This window comes from Manis javanica, chromosome 9, assembly GCF_040802235.1.
Source record: "Manis javanica isolate MJ-LG chromosome 9, MJ_LKY, whole genome shotgun sequence".
Lineage (NCBI taxonomy): Eukaryota > Metazoa > Chordata > Mammalia > Pholidota > Manidae > Manis > Manis javanica.
Genome location: NC_133164.1, coordinates 75,061,387 through 75,076,656, shown reverse-complemented (window position 1 = coordinate 75,076,656; position 15,270 = coordinate 75,061,387). Strand labels below are relative to the sequence as shown.

General features: G+C 43.5%; 2 protein-coding genes across 11 annotated transcripts in view; one reads left to right on the top strand and one right to left on the bottom strand.

Annotated features, from left to right (window-relative positions):
- GNAL (G protein subunit alpha L) overlaps positions 1–5,432 on the top strand; it is a 136,008-nt gene extending 130,576 nt beyond the window's left edge. For all 3 annotated transcript variants that reach the window (XM_037001013.2, XM_037001014.2, XM_017673352.3), the window contains one exon: positions 1,748–5,432. In XM_037001013.2, coding sequence (XP_036856908.1) covers positions 1,748–1,894 — 147 coding nt within the window. In that variant the 3' untranslated portion in view covers positions 1,895–5,432. The remainder of the gene's footprint in view (positions 1–1,747) is intronic.
- The window catches only part of MPPE1 (metallophosphoesterase 1), a 33,154-nt gene continuing 22,190 nt past the window's right edge, over positions 4,307–15,270 (bottom strand). For 6 of the 8 annotated variants that reach the window (XM_037001019.2, XM_037001017.2, XM_037001018.2 and 3 more), the window contains 8 exons: positions 10,807–10,915; positions 8,160–8,263; positions 7,439–7,513; positions 6,546–6,654; positions 6,350–6,418; positions 6,144–6,266; positions 5,424–5,564; positions 4,307–4,673 (listed from right to left, as the gene is read on the bottom strand). In XM_037001019.2, the coding sequence (XP_036856914.1) occupies positions 4,491–4,673; positions 5,424–5,564; positions 6,144–6,266; positions 6,350–6,418; positions 6,546–6,654; positions 7,439–7,513; positions 8,160–8,263; positions 10,807–10,915 (913 nt within the window). In that variant the 3' untranslated portion in view covers positions 4,307–4,490. The remainder of the gene's footprint in view (positions 4,674–5,423; positions 5,565–6,143; positions 6,267–6,349; positions 6,419–6,545; positions 6,655–7,438; positions 7,514–8,159; positions 8,264–10,806; positions 10,916–15,270) is intronic. The other 2 variants (XM_037001021.2, XM_037001022.2) reach the window with 2 other exon arrangements.

The window sequence follows — 15,270 nt, the reverse complement described above, 5'->3', positions numbered from 1 at the left end:
GCACCCTGAACTTTGATACCCATGGTATCAGTTAGAAGCCTGCATGTTTTCCAGGCTATCTTCCTAGTACTTTATGAGCTCCCTCAGATTTCTTCCATCTTGAACATTATCTCCTAAGAGAGGGCAACAGCCGGGTGACCCAGCCAGGCAGTCTGGAACTGCCCAGCTTTCCTTGACAAGCTTCTACAATTTTAATGAAAGTCAGCGTATTTAAACTGAAGTTTGCAAACTTCAGCAACCTTTGTAATGACTCCATTCCATCTTTGCTGTTCCAGGCAGAGACAAACTAGTCAGATGATTACAGAAGCAAGCCTATTTTTCATTCATTCACTACACACTTACTCTGTGTGGGCCACATACTTCACCTGGTGCTTTAGGACTGAAAAACATGTAACCTAAACCTACACATTTCAGTATCTATAAGTTTAAAAACATCTTGTTTTTTTAATTGCTCAAAACAAACTCAACTATTGCTAAAAATAAGTCTCTCCTCCTAGGAGGAGTTTCATACCCTGATGAACATATTATACCCTTGCAGAGTCCCAGCATTTCTCCAGTTGCTGTTTCCCAAGATACTTTGCAGAAAAAGAAGGCGTGGGTGTGGTGGGATGAGGAGGACATGCAGGGAGTCCAGCAGGCACAATGAAAAGAGCTCAGCATTAGTTAGCTGGAGCTGCTGCAACAAAGTCCTGCAGACTGGGTGGCTTAGGCAACAGACATTTATTTCTCATTGTTCTGGAGGCTCGAAGTTGGAGATCAAGGTGTCAGTAGGATTGGTTTCCCCTGAAGCCTTTCTCCTTACCATGTGGATGTCCAACTTGTCACTGTGCCTTCACATTGTATCTGCACATGGCTTTCCATGGTGTGTCCTAATATCTTATGAGGACACCTATCTTACTGGATTAGGACCCCTCCAATGACCTCACTTAATTAACTCTTTAAAAACCCTGTCTCCAAATGCAGTCACACTGTGAGATGCTGGGGGTTAGGAGTCCCACATAGGAAATGTCGGACACAATCTAGCCCATGACAGCCTCTCTTGACACTGCCCCACTGATGCAAATTAGCATGTCACTCCAAGATGTCCTCATGAATCATGACTGATGACATTGAATTCAGTGTTTCCTAGTTTGGCCAGAGAGCACTTTTTTCTCAGAACACCCATGACCCTTCCACTGCTAACCAGGGGGCACCCCTGGAAAGACTGAAGTTCTTTGTGGTGGAGGAGAGTGTGGGCAGTGTGCCTGGGTAACAGGCATTATCCATACAGAACCACTAGCCATGTGTGGGTATTTACATTTAAATTCATTAAAATTAAATACAATTTAAAAAGGCAGTCTGTTCCATCAGTTAGTAATAGTGCCTATTGTATTAGCATGGCAGATGGAAAACATTTTCATTGTAGAAAGTTCCATTGGAAGGCCCTAGTCTAGACTTTCACTTCTGAAAAATTCCCCTGAATTCCATTTTCAGCGGCTGTCTGTAAATGTGTGCCCTCTCTCCGATGAACTCTGCTTCCATGGGCAGGAGGCAAGCTTGAGGTTCTTTGGGCTTCCAGCAGCACGTTCAGTATCTCAGCGCTCCCTATAGCTAACTGTTCTATGTCAAACAAATACAACCCCAAATCCTCTTGTTTTTGACTAAAGTGTTGCCTGAATTCTCCAAGAATGAGTTGGGTGGGGGCAGCATTCCCACATTCCTGGGCAAAGTGGCCCGGGCCCCCAACACAGCAGCTCTCTTTTTGCAGAGGATCAGCACAGCAACAGGTGACGGCAAGCATTACTGCTACCCTCACTTCACCTGCGCTGTGGACACGGAGAATATCCGCAGAGTGTTCAACGACTGCCGTGACATCATCCAGAGGATGCACCTCAAACAGTACGAACTCTTGTGAGGAGGTAGCCGGCACCCTGTCTTGCTTACTGCCTGCCTGGCAGCCCTGCCGGGTACAACATTTATTCCAGGACTGCCTGTCTGTTGGCCCTCAGCTGTGGTAGTGAGTAACGAACTCCCAGTTTCTTCCAGCTGCTGTCTGTCCTGTTTTGTGCCGACTCTGAGTGTAACCACCAAGCCTCTGGCTACCTCTCTTCCCCTCAGGTTTGGTCTGTAGCTTTTGTTTTCAATGAACGGGACCTTCCACAGCCTGCCTGCCCCCAGTAGGCTGTGTAACTGCAGACACTCTCCCTTGGGAGACACTGCAGTGATGGCTCTGGGTGAGGGCCCCTTTCATCCATTCATTCTGTGATTTATTGACTCATCAAGAACTTGATTGGCGGGAGAAACACACTTTTTCCCAAGTTACTAAGCATGATCATAGAGGCATACATACATAAAGCCACACCCTTTATGATTTTAGCTTTATGAAGCTACAGACAAACAAGTGGCCACTCTTTCTCATCCACCTTGGCCCAAGACTTAGGGAACACCCTAAGCCACACAGAGGAGAGAAACCCCATTTCAGTCATATTTAGAGTCACTGTCAGCCTCAGGCATTTGAATCAGTGCTCCTTTGAGCCTTTTACATTTAAGCAGAAACCTACCGCATTCACTACTGCAAAGTATGTCCTGTCTAGAAATAATTCTCTAGGCTTTCACAATGCGTGGGTGATAGTTCCTTTAATATATTGTTTTTCTTATTGTTTTATTGCTGGTTTACACTGTACAGACCTCAAAATGTAATATTATTTTGTATAACTACTAAAGAAAAATCCTTGTAGATCTTTGTGCCTTGATTATGGCTATACCTGTAAAAGAAGTGTGTTTTTATTGTGCTGAACAGCTAAAAGTCAATGTTACCTGCTGCTTGCTCTGAAAAGGAATGAATGGTTATCTGTAGAGTTTAGGATATTTTATCAGGTTATATATAATACACGTCTTACAGGCAAAGCCCTAACCACATCACAAGCTTCTTTCAGGGAACCAAGGACTTTCGTTCTCTCCAGACAATGTTTCTCAATTATTTTGCTAAAGACTTTTACAAGTTCCCTAAGTGGGAATAGGTCAACCATTCCCTTATCAAAGCTTTTGACCACTGGTTCCACTGTAAACAAATAGCAGGAAAAAGAGTGTTAAAGTGTGTGTCTGGCCTAGGGGAGTCAAAGGGTAGCATCTTCATTTGCCTATTGAAGAAGAAATATTACAAAACCTTTATCTGAAATACAAAGTCAAAATATTTGACTATACTCACACTGGACAGATTTGCAAACACAGCCTCAAAAGTAGGGTACAGAGCAATATCAAGAAAGCAAGAATCACTGTAGTGGTAATGCTTCAGATTCTATCTACATCCACAGCTTTGAGGAGAGTTGCTTTAGATCAAAGATAACCTATCTATAAAGATGTCTGAAATTATATTTCAACAATATGAATCCAGAAGTGACAGCTTAACCAACATTACTCATTAACTTCCATTTAGTTCTTCTTTGTTTAATATTTTAAACTTTGCTCTTTAAATCAGAATTTTATAATCTTTTATAAATGCATCCAGATTTAACTACTTTTCGATAAAAGAATGACAACTTTATAGACAGTCAATGCAACAAACACATATTTTATCTCATTATTTCTGAATTTTCATTATTCATCCTTAACTGTTTTGTAAAACTCTTCATCTGAAATAAGACCTATAAAATAGAAATTATTTTCAGTTTCCACTGTATTTTCAAAGTAAAATGTGAAGAAAAACTAAAAAGATGCACCCCACACATACAAAAAATGAAGTTGTACTTTGTTATATGCATTACTCAATAATTCGTTACTAAACTTCCTATTTTAAAGTTTCATTTAAGAGCCAGGCTCTTAGAAAAAACAAAAGGAATACATTTTATCTGGCTTTAAACTATCAAGACACATTTATTTTTAAATACCAAAGCTACTTCCTAGTCCATGTTTCCAGTTTCATTTGATCCCTGACAAGCATTAAATTCAGATTTAACAACTTGGTCTGATGGAGAGAAAATTACATGTATCTAAAAATCCAGTTCCATTAATTTAGCACAGAAGTACAAAAGTCTGTGAAAACAATATATTCCTGCTTATAGTATCTGTACTTTTATTTCAAGTGTATAGCTTTATAATATCTTTATAATATATAGGAATTTGAGAGCCACTTCAAAGGGGCACAGAAGCAAGCCCATGTTTGTGTACATATAATCCCAAGTGTGTTCCAGGGCTGCCAGCCCTGTCATGGGGAGGGAAGGGCTGGCAAGTGCATGCAAGTGATGACACTGGTAGCTTTTACATATTGTACAGATATCATCTTTGATTATACATATATTTGATAAAATGAGAAAACAGACTTGTAGAGTACATGTTCCATTTTTATAGCATGAGAACAATACAATCAACTATTTATTCTACAGTACTGTGCATCAGTGATTTAGAATTTTTAGGATGTGCACAAAGACAGCCACCTTTGGCCTCATCTCAGATGAGCACTGACTGGAGTTGTCTTTGATATTTTTTACTAATTGCAAAAGGTCTCCTGCTCTTCACACTGTCTTAAATTTTCTGAGCAGCTTCCAACCAGAAACAAAAGGTGAGGCTAGAAGCCCACAGTGAACTAATATGAGGACCACCAGGAATGCAGCTGCTCCACAGTATATGATCAGGACTGTGTTCTCGAAGGGGAGGTAGCACTTGACAAGAGCATACTCTCTCGATGTCATGCTGCCCTGAAAAGGAAAAGAGAATGCTAACACTGCAATGACAGCTCCAGGCACAGTGCCAAACAAGCCCAATTGAGAAATAACAGAGGAAAGGCAGCCTTGGTTTCCTCAGGTAGGGCAGAGAAGTGGCTCCCCTCACCTGAAACTCGGGGGCACAGCCTTGTTTTGTAGACATTTCTGCTAGGTGAGATGAAAGTGGAGGAAGGTTTTCATTTACTTTAAATTTGAAAACCTAATGGTTTCCCCCTCTTTTTATGAAATAAAAGAACCTGACATAGAAGCATTATGAACTGGATGTGAGAGCCCATGGGTAAATGAAAAGAGCTGAAACATTAGGCGGTCACTAACTGAAACACCATCTTTAATCAGCCTATACAAGCATGTAGCATTTTCCTGCCAGAGCATATTGGCATGTGAGAAAATCAGACAAGATGACTGAGTACAGGTGCTGAAGAGATGATCCAGTTTCCTTAGAAAATTGAACATACACAGCCTCACATTAGAGGGCGCCACTGGCCTGAAGGATAAAGCCCTCTGTAAGATGCTCCCCCGCCCCTCCAGGAATAATGCTGAGTTTATTCGTCCCCAGAGAGATGCGGGGACGGGGGGCAGCCTATCAAACTGTTCATGTGGAGTGGGGGAAGTTTATTTATGGCTTTTGTCTATTTTTACATATTGCAGCAATTAAATAGTTGATTACTATGTTGACTTAAGTACTTATGAAAGCTTTCAGATGAAAATAAACATTCACAATACCATGATGAAGCTGGGGTTGTTTCTGTTCCTCCAACTGAAAGACGGCACGCTGAGCTCGAGGACGCCTGCCCCGTGGAGCACCTCGCAGGCACTGTGCGTGTGGCCACTCAGGACCAGGCGTGGCTGCAGCCACCACAGCAGCTGCCGCCCACGAGACAGCACGGGGTTAGTGCCCAGCAGCCAGCCAAGCAGGCCCCGCTCATCTCATAAAGGCAAATAGGAGATCCCTGCTTGATAGGTCTGCTTTCCCTTTTCCCTAATATCCTTCCGTTTTGTTTAGACTCAACCAAAAGTAAGTCCAGGCTTAGGGAGAGTCTCTTCTCCTCCCAGATGTTATATTTTGAATTACATTTTATTTTTATAAATGTATACATATTTTCTATATATTACAATATTATATGATTATTACGATATACTGATAATATATAAAATATATTTTTTATTTAAAATATATATATATGTATATTTAAGAGAGCTCATTTCAGTCCCTAAAAATTGAACTTTGAAGTTCCATTCACATTTCCAAATATATTTAAGTTGGTGGAAAAACTGAAAAAAGAACAGCCAAGAATATTAATAACTTGAGACTAGGAAATAGAAGTGGATTTACAGAGGGGTCATGAAATCTGAGACACGGCGAAGCCCTGCCCTGGGTCCAGGTGGGTGACTGTAGAGTCACATGCCTGCCCACCCCTCCTTCGCCCCCCCTTGCAGGATAACCTTCTGCGAAGCCTCCCGGGAAAGCACGTCGTATCTCTCCCTAAAGGGGACGTCCTTTTCATCTGGAGGTGCTGCGTCCTCCCCAGTACAGTTGGCGTCGCTTCTCCGGTAAAGCGGGTAATGCTGTGGGAATGAGAGGGGTCAGAGGTGACTCGATGAGACCCTGGGTGGTCCTGCCAAATACGCAGTGACCTTCCCCCACTCACCTGCAGCAGGACAGGGGCCGATGCTGGCAGCGGCTGCCCATCTCCACAGGGGCTGGGGCGGGGTCCCTGCTGGGCAAGGACAGGGCAGTGAACAGCCTTTAACAAATAGGAGGAAGGGAAGAGGGAGAAGACAGATATACAGATACGCCAAGTGCGTCACAACAGAAGGCACCTGCATCCTCAGATGGTCCCTTACCTCTAGGGAGCAGTTCAGCTTGTGAGAGATTTCGATGAGCTCAGCTTCTGCTTCAGAGCAAATGGTGCAGCCGTCCCCTTCCAGTGCAACGCTGTTGACCATCACAAAACTGAGGCAGATGGGAGAAAGCAGAGAGTCAGGGCCCCGGGTGCCCCATGTACTGTCTTCTCACAATGTTGTTCCCATGAGATGAAAGCTGAGCACCTACCGTGTAGAGCAACACTCCCCGTATCAACTTTAAACCTCTACTGGACTACTCTGTGCCTTTAGGTATGAGTTGATATTGGAGAACAAAATAGCATTAAAGGGAGTGGAGTTCAACACATGGTAAAAGAATTTTTAACCTTAAATTTGGGAGAAATCTCAGAATATAGAAGCTCTGAGGTCCAACTATCAGCTTCTAACCACATGCATGTCCTTGGGCAAGTTACTTAGCCTCTGTGCCTCATCTGTAAAAGTGGGGCAGTAACTGTCCACCCATACCATCAGCTTGTTGTCAGGATTAAATGAAATAATATGACAGAGCCTGCCACTAGGAAGTATTCAGTAAATGTCAGATACTATTATTACTATGTAAAGTGAACTGAGCAACATTTGGTAAGGCCTATACACTCAGCAAGCAACGCAGGGTGTTGAGGGCTGGTGGGCAGACAGAAAGAATAAAATTCCCTCCATGGCCAGGCAAATTCATAAAATGACCAATTCCTGTGGGTTTTTAAGGAAAACCAGGGTGGTGGCTCCAGTGGTGACCAACAGCAAGGACACCTAAGCTACCTTCATCAAAAACTGTAAACCAGGCCACACAGAGCATGGGTGGGATCCAGTGTGGCAGCCTAAAAAATTAAGTTTCCAAGGACTAAAGGACTTCATAAGAATTTACAAATAATACTCACTTAATTCCTTTCCAAGAAAACAACCTTCCAGGGTTGAAAACTTTCTCAAATCGTTTTATTTTGTATGTGCTCATCCTACATTGAGTTGTGAAAAGAAACATTTTTCAGAACAAGCTATATTAGAACCTCTTAAAAGTTATTATGGACACAGCAAATAACCTGGGATTTGAGAATCAGACTAGCATTATTAGTTAGGAGCTCCAGCTGGCCCCCAGCTATCCAGAGGGAAATATTAGCTTCCCTACTAACTACTTATTAGCCTGGGACAAGTGACTTAGCTTCCACAGCCTCATTTTCTTCACAGGTACAATGGGTAAAATGATAGGACCATGGTAAAGATTAAATAAGTTAGTATATGGAAGTAAAGTGCTTAAAAACAGGCCAGCACATCATAAGCACTATATACATATTAGCTATTAAAGTCTAAATGGCCTTTTTTATGATTCCCGAATGAAATAACTGGCCATGAAATGTAAGTTTCAAGCTAGAATCACCCAAGGGCTCATGGAAATCATTAATTCAACAGAGATCTGTTAAGGGTATACAATGTGCTAAGACAAAAGTCCTTGCCCTTGTGAAGCCTATGCTCCAGAGCTTACATTTTTTGAGGAAAAGAATGTCCTCCATATGGCACAAATAAGCCTTCTACCTAAACTGTAGTAGGTTTAACATAACAGTTAACAAGACCTTTTGGGGTACAATGTTTCAGTGAACTACTTACTGATAGTGGAAGCCAATGTCATGGTTGCCAGCAACTACCTTCAGCTGCACATGACGTGGGTGTCTGAACATTTTCTGGAACCGCTCTACATCATCCTCCCAGGCCTGTACAGAAAAGGGTCACTGCTGAGACCCAGAGAACCTTCTCTTCCCTGTGGCTAAAAACACACTCGCTATTTTGATGGTAAGAAGTTCTTCCCCTGTGTAAATCAGATGTTAGTTAAAGCTAATGTAGAACTGAGAATTTCTAATTCTATGTCATACTTCTTTCTCCAGGTCTAACTTAATATTTTAATTACTTAATTTGATGCTAAATTCTAATTAAATGGCACCCCAATCTTAAAACTGGCAATCCCTAAAATATTTGGTTCACACACCTATTATTTGAAGATCCCCTGAGGACCATGTGTGTACCCCAAGTTGAGAATCACTTCAGATCTGGACATGTTATAAGAACAGGCTCTTAGGTAGAAGAAAACAAATCCTACCATTTGCAACAACATGGATAGAGCTGGAGAGTACTATGCTTAGTAAAATAAGCCAGGCGGAGAAAGACAAGTACCAAATGATTTCATTCATTTGTGGAGTATAACAACAAAGCAAAAACTGAAGGAACAAAACAGCAGCAGACTCACAGAACCCAAGAATTGACCAGCGGTTACCAAAGGGAAAGGGGTTGGGGAGGGTGGGTGGGAAGGGAGAGAGAAGGGAGAGAGAAGGGGATTAAGGGATATTATGATTAGCACTATATTATAATATAGCAGGGGTCACAGGGAAGGCAGTACAGCACAGAGAAGACAAGTAGTGACTCTATAGCATCTTACTCTGCTGATGGACAGTGACTGTAATGGGGTGTGTGGTAGGGACTCAATAATAGGGGGGAATGTAGTAACCAAAATGTTGCTCATGTGAAACCTTCATAAGATTGTATATCAATGATACCTTAATAATAATAATAATAAAGAACAGGCTCTTAGGAAAAAGTGAACTCTCCTACACTGGTGTGAATGTAAATTGGTGCAGCCACTGTAGAAAGCAGTATGGAGGTTCCTCAAAAACTAAAAACAGAAATGCCATACAACCCAGTAATTCTACTTCTAGGAATTTACCCAAAGAAAACAAAATCCCTGATTCAAAAAGATATATGTACCCCTATGTTTATCACCACATTATTTACAATAGCCAAGATTTGGGACCAACCTAAGTGCCCATCAATAGATGAATGGATAAAGAAGATGTGGTACATATACATCATGGAATATTATTCAGCCATAAAAAAGAACCTGCTATTTGCAACAACATGAATGATTCTAGAGGGTATTATGCTCAGTAAGAGAAAGACAAATACCATATAATTTCACTAATTTGTAGAATAGAGAAACAAAGCAAAACAAAAGGAACAAAACAGCAGTAGACTCACAGACACTGCAAGTGATTGTTGGTTACCACGGGGAAGGGGTTGGGGTGGGTGGGAGGGAAGGGTGAGGGGGATAAAGGAGCACAAAAATTCTCAATCATGACATAAGCTGGTCACAGGGATAATAAATAGTACAGCTGGCGAATGTAGTCATTGATTCTGTAATATCTTTCTATGTTGACAGACAGTAATTGCACTACTGGGGGAGAGGATGTAATAATTTGGGTAACCATTGAACCATTGTGTTGTATACCTGAAACCAATATGTTGCTTTTTACATATAGTATTTCCATTATCCAATATTTAATTATGCACTAGGTTACAGCAAACATTGTAACCCTATGAAGAGTGAATTTCTACCATATCTGGATCAAAGCTTTCTTTGTACAGCTTTTGGACTGTCCTGGGAAATGCCAATAAACTTTCTTAAAATCCTCCCAAAAAAAATCCCTCTCAAAAACTACTAGTGACTGAACATTTTTAACAAGGAGGAAAAACAGCTTTATTTTTCCCATTAATTCCAGGAATGTAAATAAGCAAAACATTGTGACGGCTGAGGTGAGAACAACCTTTTACTTTGGTTTATGAAAAGACTCACGTCACCTCAACTCACAGGCAAGGGGTCTCAGGCTCCCCGGAGGCAGTGGAACCCACACCAAGTACCAATATAAGTTGCTTTTTACATATAGTATTTCCATTATCTAATATTTAATTATGTACTAGGTTATAACAAACATTGTAACCCTATGAAGAGTGAGTTTCTACCATATCTGGATCAAGGCTTTCTTTGTACAGCTCCCTCTGCTCCTCCCAGAAGGAGGGAAGGTAGCGAGTAGCTTTTGTAATACGATTCTCATCATTTAGAAATAAGAATGTAAAGTCAAATTACATTCCAATAGGTATTCTGTAATCTTGGTGACAGCTGGAACAGCATCTACCTTGCCTACATTTCCCTTCCCCAAGAGGTTAATGGGATTGTGCCCTGCAGCAAATTGATGACAGCTAATCTACATATTTCCTACATAGACAAATATAAGGTTGGCCAACCTAACTCAAGAGGCACAGATTGGCATTAGGCATACATCCTAATAATCTTCAATACAGACTACACATTTTTAATATTGGGTCTAAGCAAAACTTCCAACCCTAGCAGATGTTGCTGCATAGATTCTCTGGACTGCCTGTGCTGCCCTCAAAGCAGGAATAGGGTGCCTGGATCGCAGGGTCCTACCTGGGCGGAGCTCCACTTCCCTTCATCAAAGACGTCCCCCAGAATGAAGACCACCTCTGGCTGCAACAACCACAGAGCGGTCTGGAAGGCTCTCTCCATTTGCCACTCCCTTGAGGCCAATAGGAAAAAGGCATCAGTCTGTTTCTTAGGTGGAGCCAACATCTGTCTATGGGCCATTTAAGAGATGAATTAAATGGTCCCACCTCCCTCTGCTAAGGCCCCATCCTTGCATTCCCATCCACTGCTTGGAAGGACCGAGGAGTCCGTATCTGATTAAATGTGGGGAACAAAGGCACCCAAGGGGAGTCGGGGCTGCCCCTCCCACATATCTCAGGGGCTGATTTCCCCTGTGCGGTGCCCACAGATCAGGCCCCACACCATAATCCAAAGCCACCACTCAGTGATGAGGGGTCTGAGTGAGCCAAAGATGCCCAGTGTAGGCTGATTTTGCACCACACCCAGGAGATGACAACATCTGGCTTAAGTTTCACTTCTCAAAGGGAGACCTCAACTTCCTTCCTGCCTTCAGAGTTGAGGGGAGACAACGAGACAAACAGAGTAGCCGATATCAAAACTGTAAATCCTGTAGACTTCAGACATACAAGTAATCATCCTGTAGGTAACACAAGAAAAGGAAAAAAGCCGAGGAGCTGGGAGCTGGCAGGCCATAACCTAACGTCCCAGCTCCACCCCACGGCCAGCTGGGCAGCCTGGACAGCTTCCCACTCTCTCTGATTTCTAGTTTCTTCATTGGTAAATGGAGATAATAAAACCTACTCTCCAAGGATAGTCATGGAATAAAATGAGACGACATCTGTAAGTGGCCGGGAAAGCACCGACACGCAGTGGGCATTCAAAAATGTCACAATGTTTCTTAACCCTCCCTTGCCACTTCCTAACCAACTACAGCTTATGTCATTTTCCTAAGGTTCCAAATTCTTTCCTCCTTTTTAAGACATGCCCCCAGCTGCTTCTCCCCTATAGCAGGGGAAGGCTACAACCTGGGCATGCAATAGGTGGAGGAGATCCTCAGGCCCATGTGCACCACTCCATGGTGCACATCTTCACTGAAGGTATGTCTCAAAAACACATTTCTCAGTTTTGCTTGGTTGAATGCTATTTGTCCTGGAGAGGAAAGCATCTAGAAGCCACAAGAGGGCAGGGAAGACTCCACAGGGGACTCATCATCAATAAAGCTCAACTTGCAGACCCAGATCAAGACGAGGGCACTCCAAGCTCACTCTGGCCCCTATTTCACACCTCTTTTGGATTCAAACTCTGAGTAAAAAAGCATAGCAGTTGCTCCATCCTTCCTCATTTCATCCTGCCTTCTTCATCCACCTCTGGAGACATGACACATCTCACCCTCCACCCGACAAAAGGCTCAGCCATATTCAAATCACTCTGAGGACGTTCCTGCTGCCAAGAAGAAAGACCTGTCCAGAGAGGCACAAATGAAGCCATGGTAAAGAAACAGGGTCAAGGGGCTCTCTTGTCCCCTCCTGGCATGAGCCAGGAGCTCTGTCCTCTCACTGTATCTCTACATAAAGGCCTCTCCCTGGCTCTCCTGCCTTGGGTGTGTGCTAAGTTCAGTCTTCGACTCCGCAAACAAGAACCCCAGCATGATCTTTGGGGGCTTGTCCAGGATAACTTTGGAGGTGAGTATCAGCATCCAAGCCTGCCCTTTTCTTTTACTCTCCTTATAGAAGGAAGCCGTCTATGGCACACAACATCGGGCGCTCGTCAGCCACTTAAATGGGACTAGCCTAGCTGCCGATCTCAAAGTCTCAAGCACCAGGTTCCCCTGCGTCTCCCTCAGTGGATCCCCCGTCTCCCTTGGGAGCCGGGAAAGTCACCTGAGTGGAGGCCAGGATTCCCCTTCAGAGGCATCTCCTCGGATGCGAGGGACTGAGAAAAGCCGTGGGCACCTGCGAGAGTCTAGGCTGAGGCTGCACTTCAGCAGCTTCTCAAAGGCCCGCGTGTCTGGAATCACACCCCAACAGCCTGATTGGGTATCCGTGAGGCGTATCTCTCTCACCCTGACTCCCAGCCTGCCTTTTCAGGCCACCCTGGCCTCTGGGTGAAGCAAGGATGCTCTTTACTTACTTTACATGCTCTCTGTGTGCCTCTGACTATGTCAATTTCACAGGACCCGATGCTCACCACCGCAAGGTAGGAGATCCATGCTTCATTCTTATTCCTGACTTAATGCTGCACTTTTTTTATCTCATTAGATGTGTCTGGGCACCAGTTAGCCACTTAAAAGACGATTAGCATTGGCTACCAATCTTAAGTCTTGGGTGAAAGGTTTCCCAGTGTCTGCCGCTCCTTAATCCCCCACCTCAGGACGGACGGGAATGTCGGGGAGTGGCTGAGCCGATTTCCTACTTTCTTATCCTAATCTGCAGACTCCGAGGGCAGACTGGACTAAAAGACAGTAGTCCTGGATTTCGGCCCCAGCCTATTGATCTGATGGCGCTGAGTGAACCTCCAGCTAGGCTGCTGCCTATGCACGGATGACCCCTGACCTCTTGTCTCACAGATCAAATTTCTTAGAGTGAGTGACTAGCAGGATAATTCCCACACAGTGGCAGAAACTGGTGTTTATCTCCCTCCATAACTGCCCATAGCAGCCTCTGTCTAAATTCTATCACTGGCCTTAGAAAAAGTTACCCCTCTCCTCATTGAAAACCACCCTCTTAGGCCTGTGCCACTTTCTCCTGTGTAACGTAAATGAAGTCTGTGAAGTAGTCAAGCTGAAACCTCCAGCCCAACATGTAAATGGCTCTATTCTATGACCTCTCTTCCTTAGAGGCAGTGGTCTTGGGACTATTGCATTTCCTTATCTGCAGCCCCCAGGGAAGTGAAAGGGGCTTGTAACTCTTAATGACCACTGCTCTGGCAGTGAGAGGTAACACAGTCCCTGCACTTATTGGACAGGCAGGGGCCTCTCAAGGAATGATCCTGAGTGTACTATGCTAAAGCCCATGCAGAAGAAACTAGAATCTGGATCAGAACTCCCAAAAGGTGTAAAGTAAGAGCACACTGGTGAGGTCCCACTAAACCCAGAGCTCTGAGGCAACTCTTGCTTAGTGGGAAGGCAAGAGGGAAATCAAGGCAAGGTACAGGCCATGCTGGTAAGGAGTGGTATACAGGCCATGCTAGTAAGGAGTGGTGGAGTCCAGTAGGCCTGGCAGAGGAGATGACTGACCCCTGTCACCCAGGCCCCAAGGCGACACGATGCTCTCTCACAGAGAGAAAAGGCCGATCAGGTGTCACACACCTGTCTTTCTCTCTTCCAGATGGGAGCATCCTCTTCAAGTTTAAAGCCAGACACGCCTCTGGCATGCATTCTAAAGAACTGGGAGCAATTTAATCTCCAGGCCCTAAAAAAAATAGCCTTATCTTCTGCATACAAGCCTGGCCTCAATACAAACTCTCTGATGGCGAGGCTTGGTCCCTGAGAGAAGTATACAACATAATAAGGTTGTGCAGCTAAATTTATTTTAATGAAAAGAAGGAAAAAATCAAAAGTCCTGTGGACTACTACAGTATAAAATTGGGCATTCTAAAACTTCCAAAATTCTGATAGCAGATATTAAGCATTAATGCTAATTTAAGTTGAACTGAAACAGACACGTCCTTGTGGTTATCAGCTGCCAAAGTTTAGCTAAAGTCATTTTGAGACAGGGACTGTGGGTGTAGTCAGAGTAGGGTGAGGGCCTCCGGAAAAAGCAAGGCAGGATATTTGCAGTCAGAGCAATGTAACAATGTAAAGAAGTCCCTATTGAAACTCTGTGTTAAGCATTTTGCAAAGTCAAGGTCACACTAATTCTCTACCAGACTAGGAATATAGACATCTTCAGTGAGATCAGTTAAAGGCCAAAAGGCCAGGAACAACTTGGCCTGGAATGTTTGAATGTTCCCCAAATAAAGAAGGGTACCTCAGCATAACATGTGACTTCACTGTAAACAGCCCTAGCAAACAGACAACAACCCAGCCCACCTTAGGGGCAGGGCAGGGGCACCCTAAGCCCTCAGTTCCCAAAAATCCTCAACCACCTATAAATCCTCTAGACAACGCACCACCCCAGGGCTCTCTTGTCCCTTTCTGGCATGAGCCAGGAGCTCTGTCCTCTCTCTTTCTCTCTCAATAAAAGCCTCTCCCTGGCTCTCCTACCTTGGGTGTTTGCTAAGTTCATTCTCCGACTCCACAAACAAGAACCCCAGCATCAATTTAAGTTGATGTTATCTGTTAAATCCGTCAAGAAAAAAATGTCTCGTAAGGTTGAAAGACTGCAAAGGGTTTTCTAATTGTTTTATCAAAGCAGTTTCTCATATTTAAAGTCTCAATGAGTTGTCTAAGTACTGTGTGACCTTCTGTATTTGCCTTTAAGCTTTTACTGTCATTCTGGTTAAATAGATAAGTATTGTTTCATAGTGACCTATGATTCTATTTAAGCA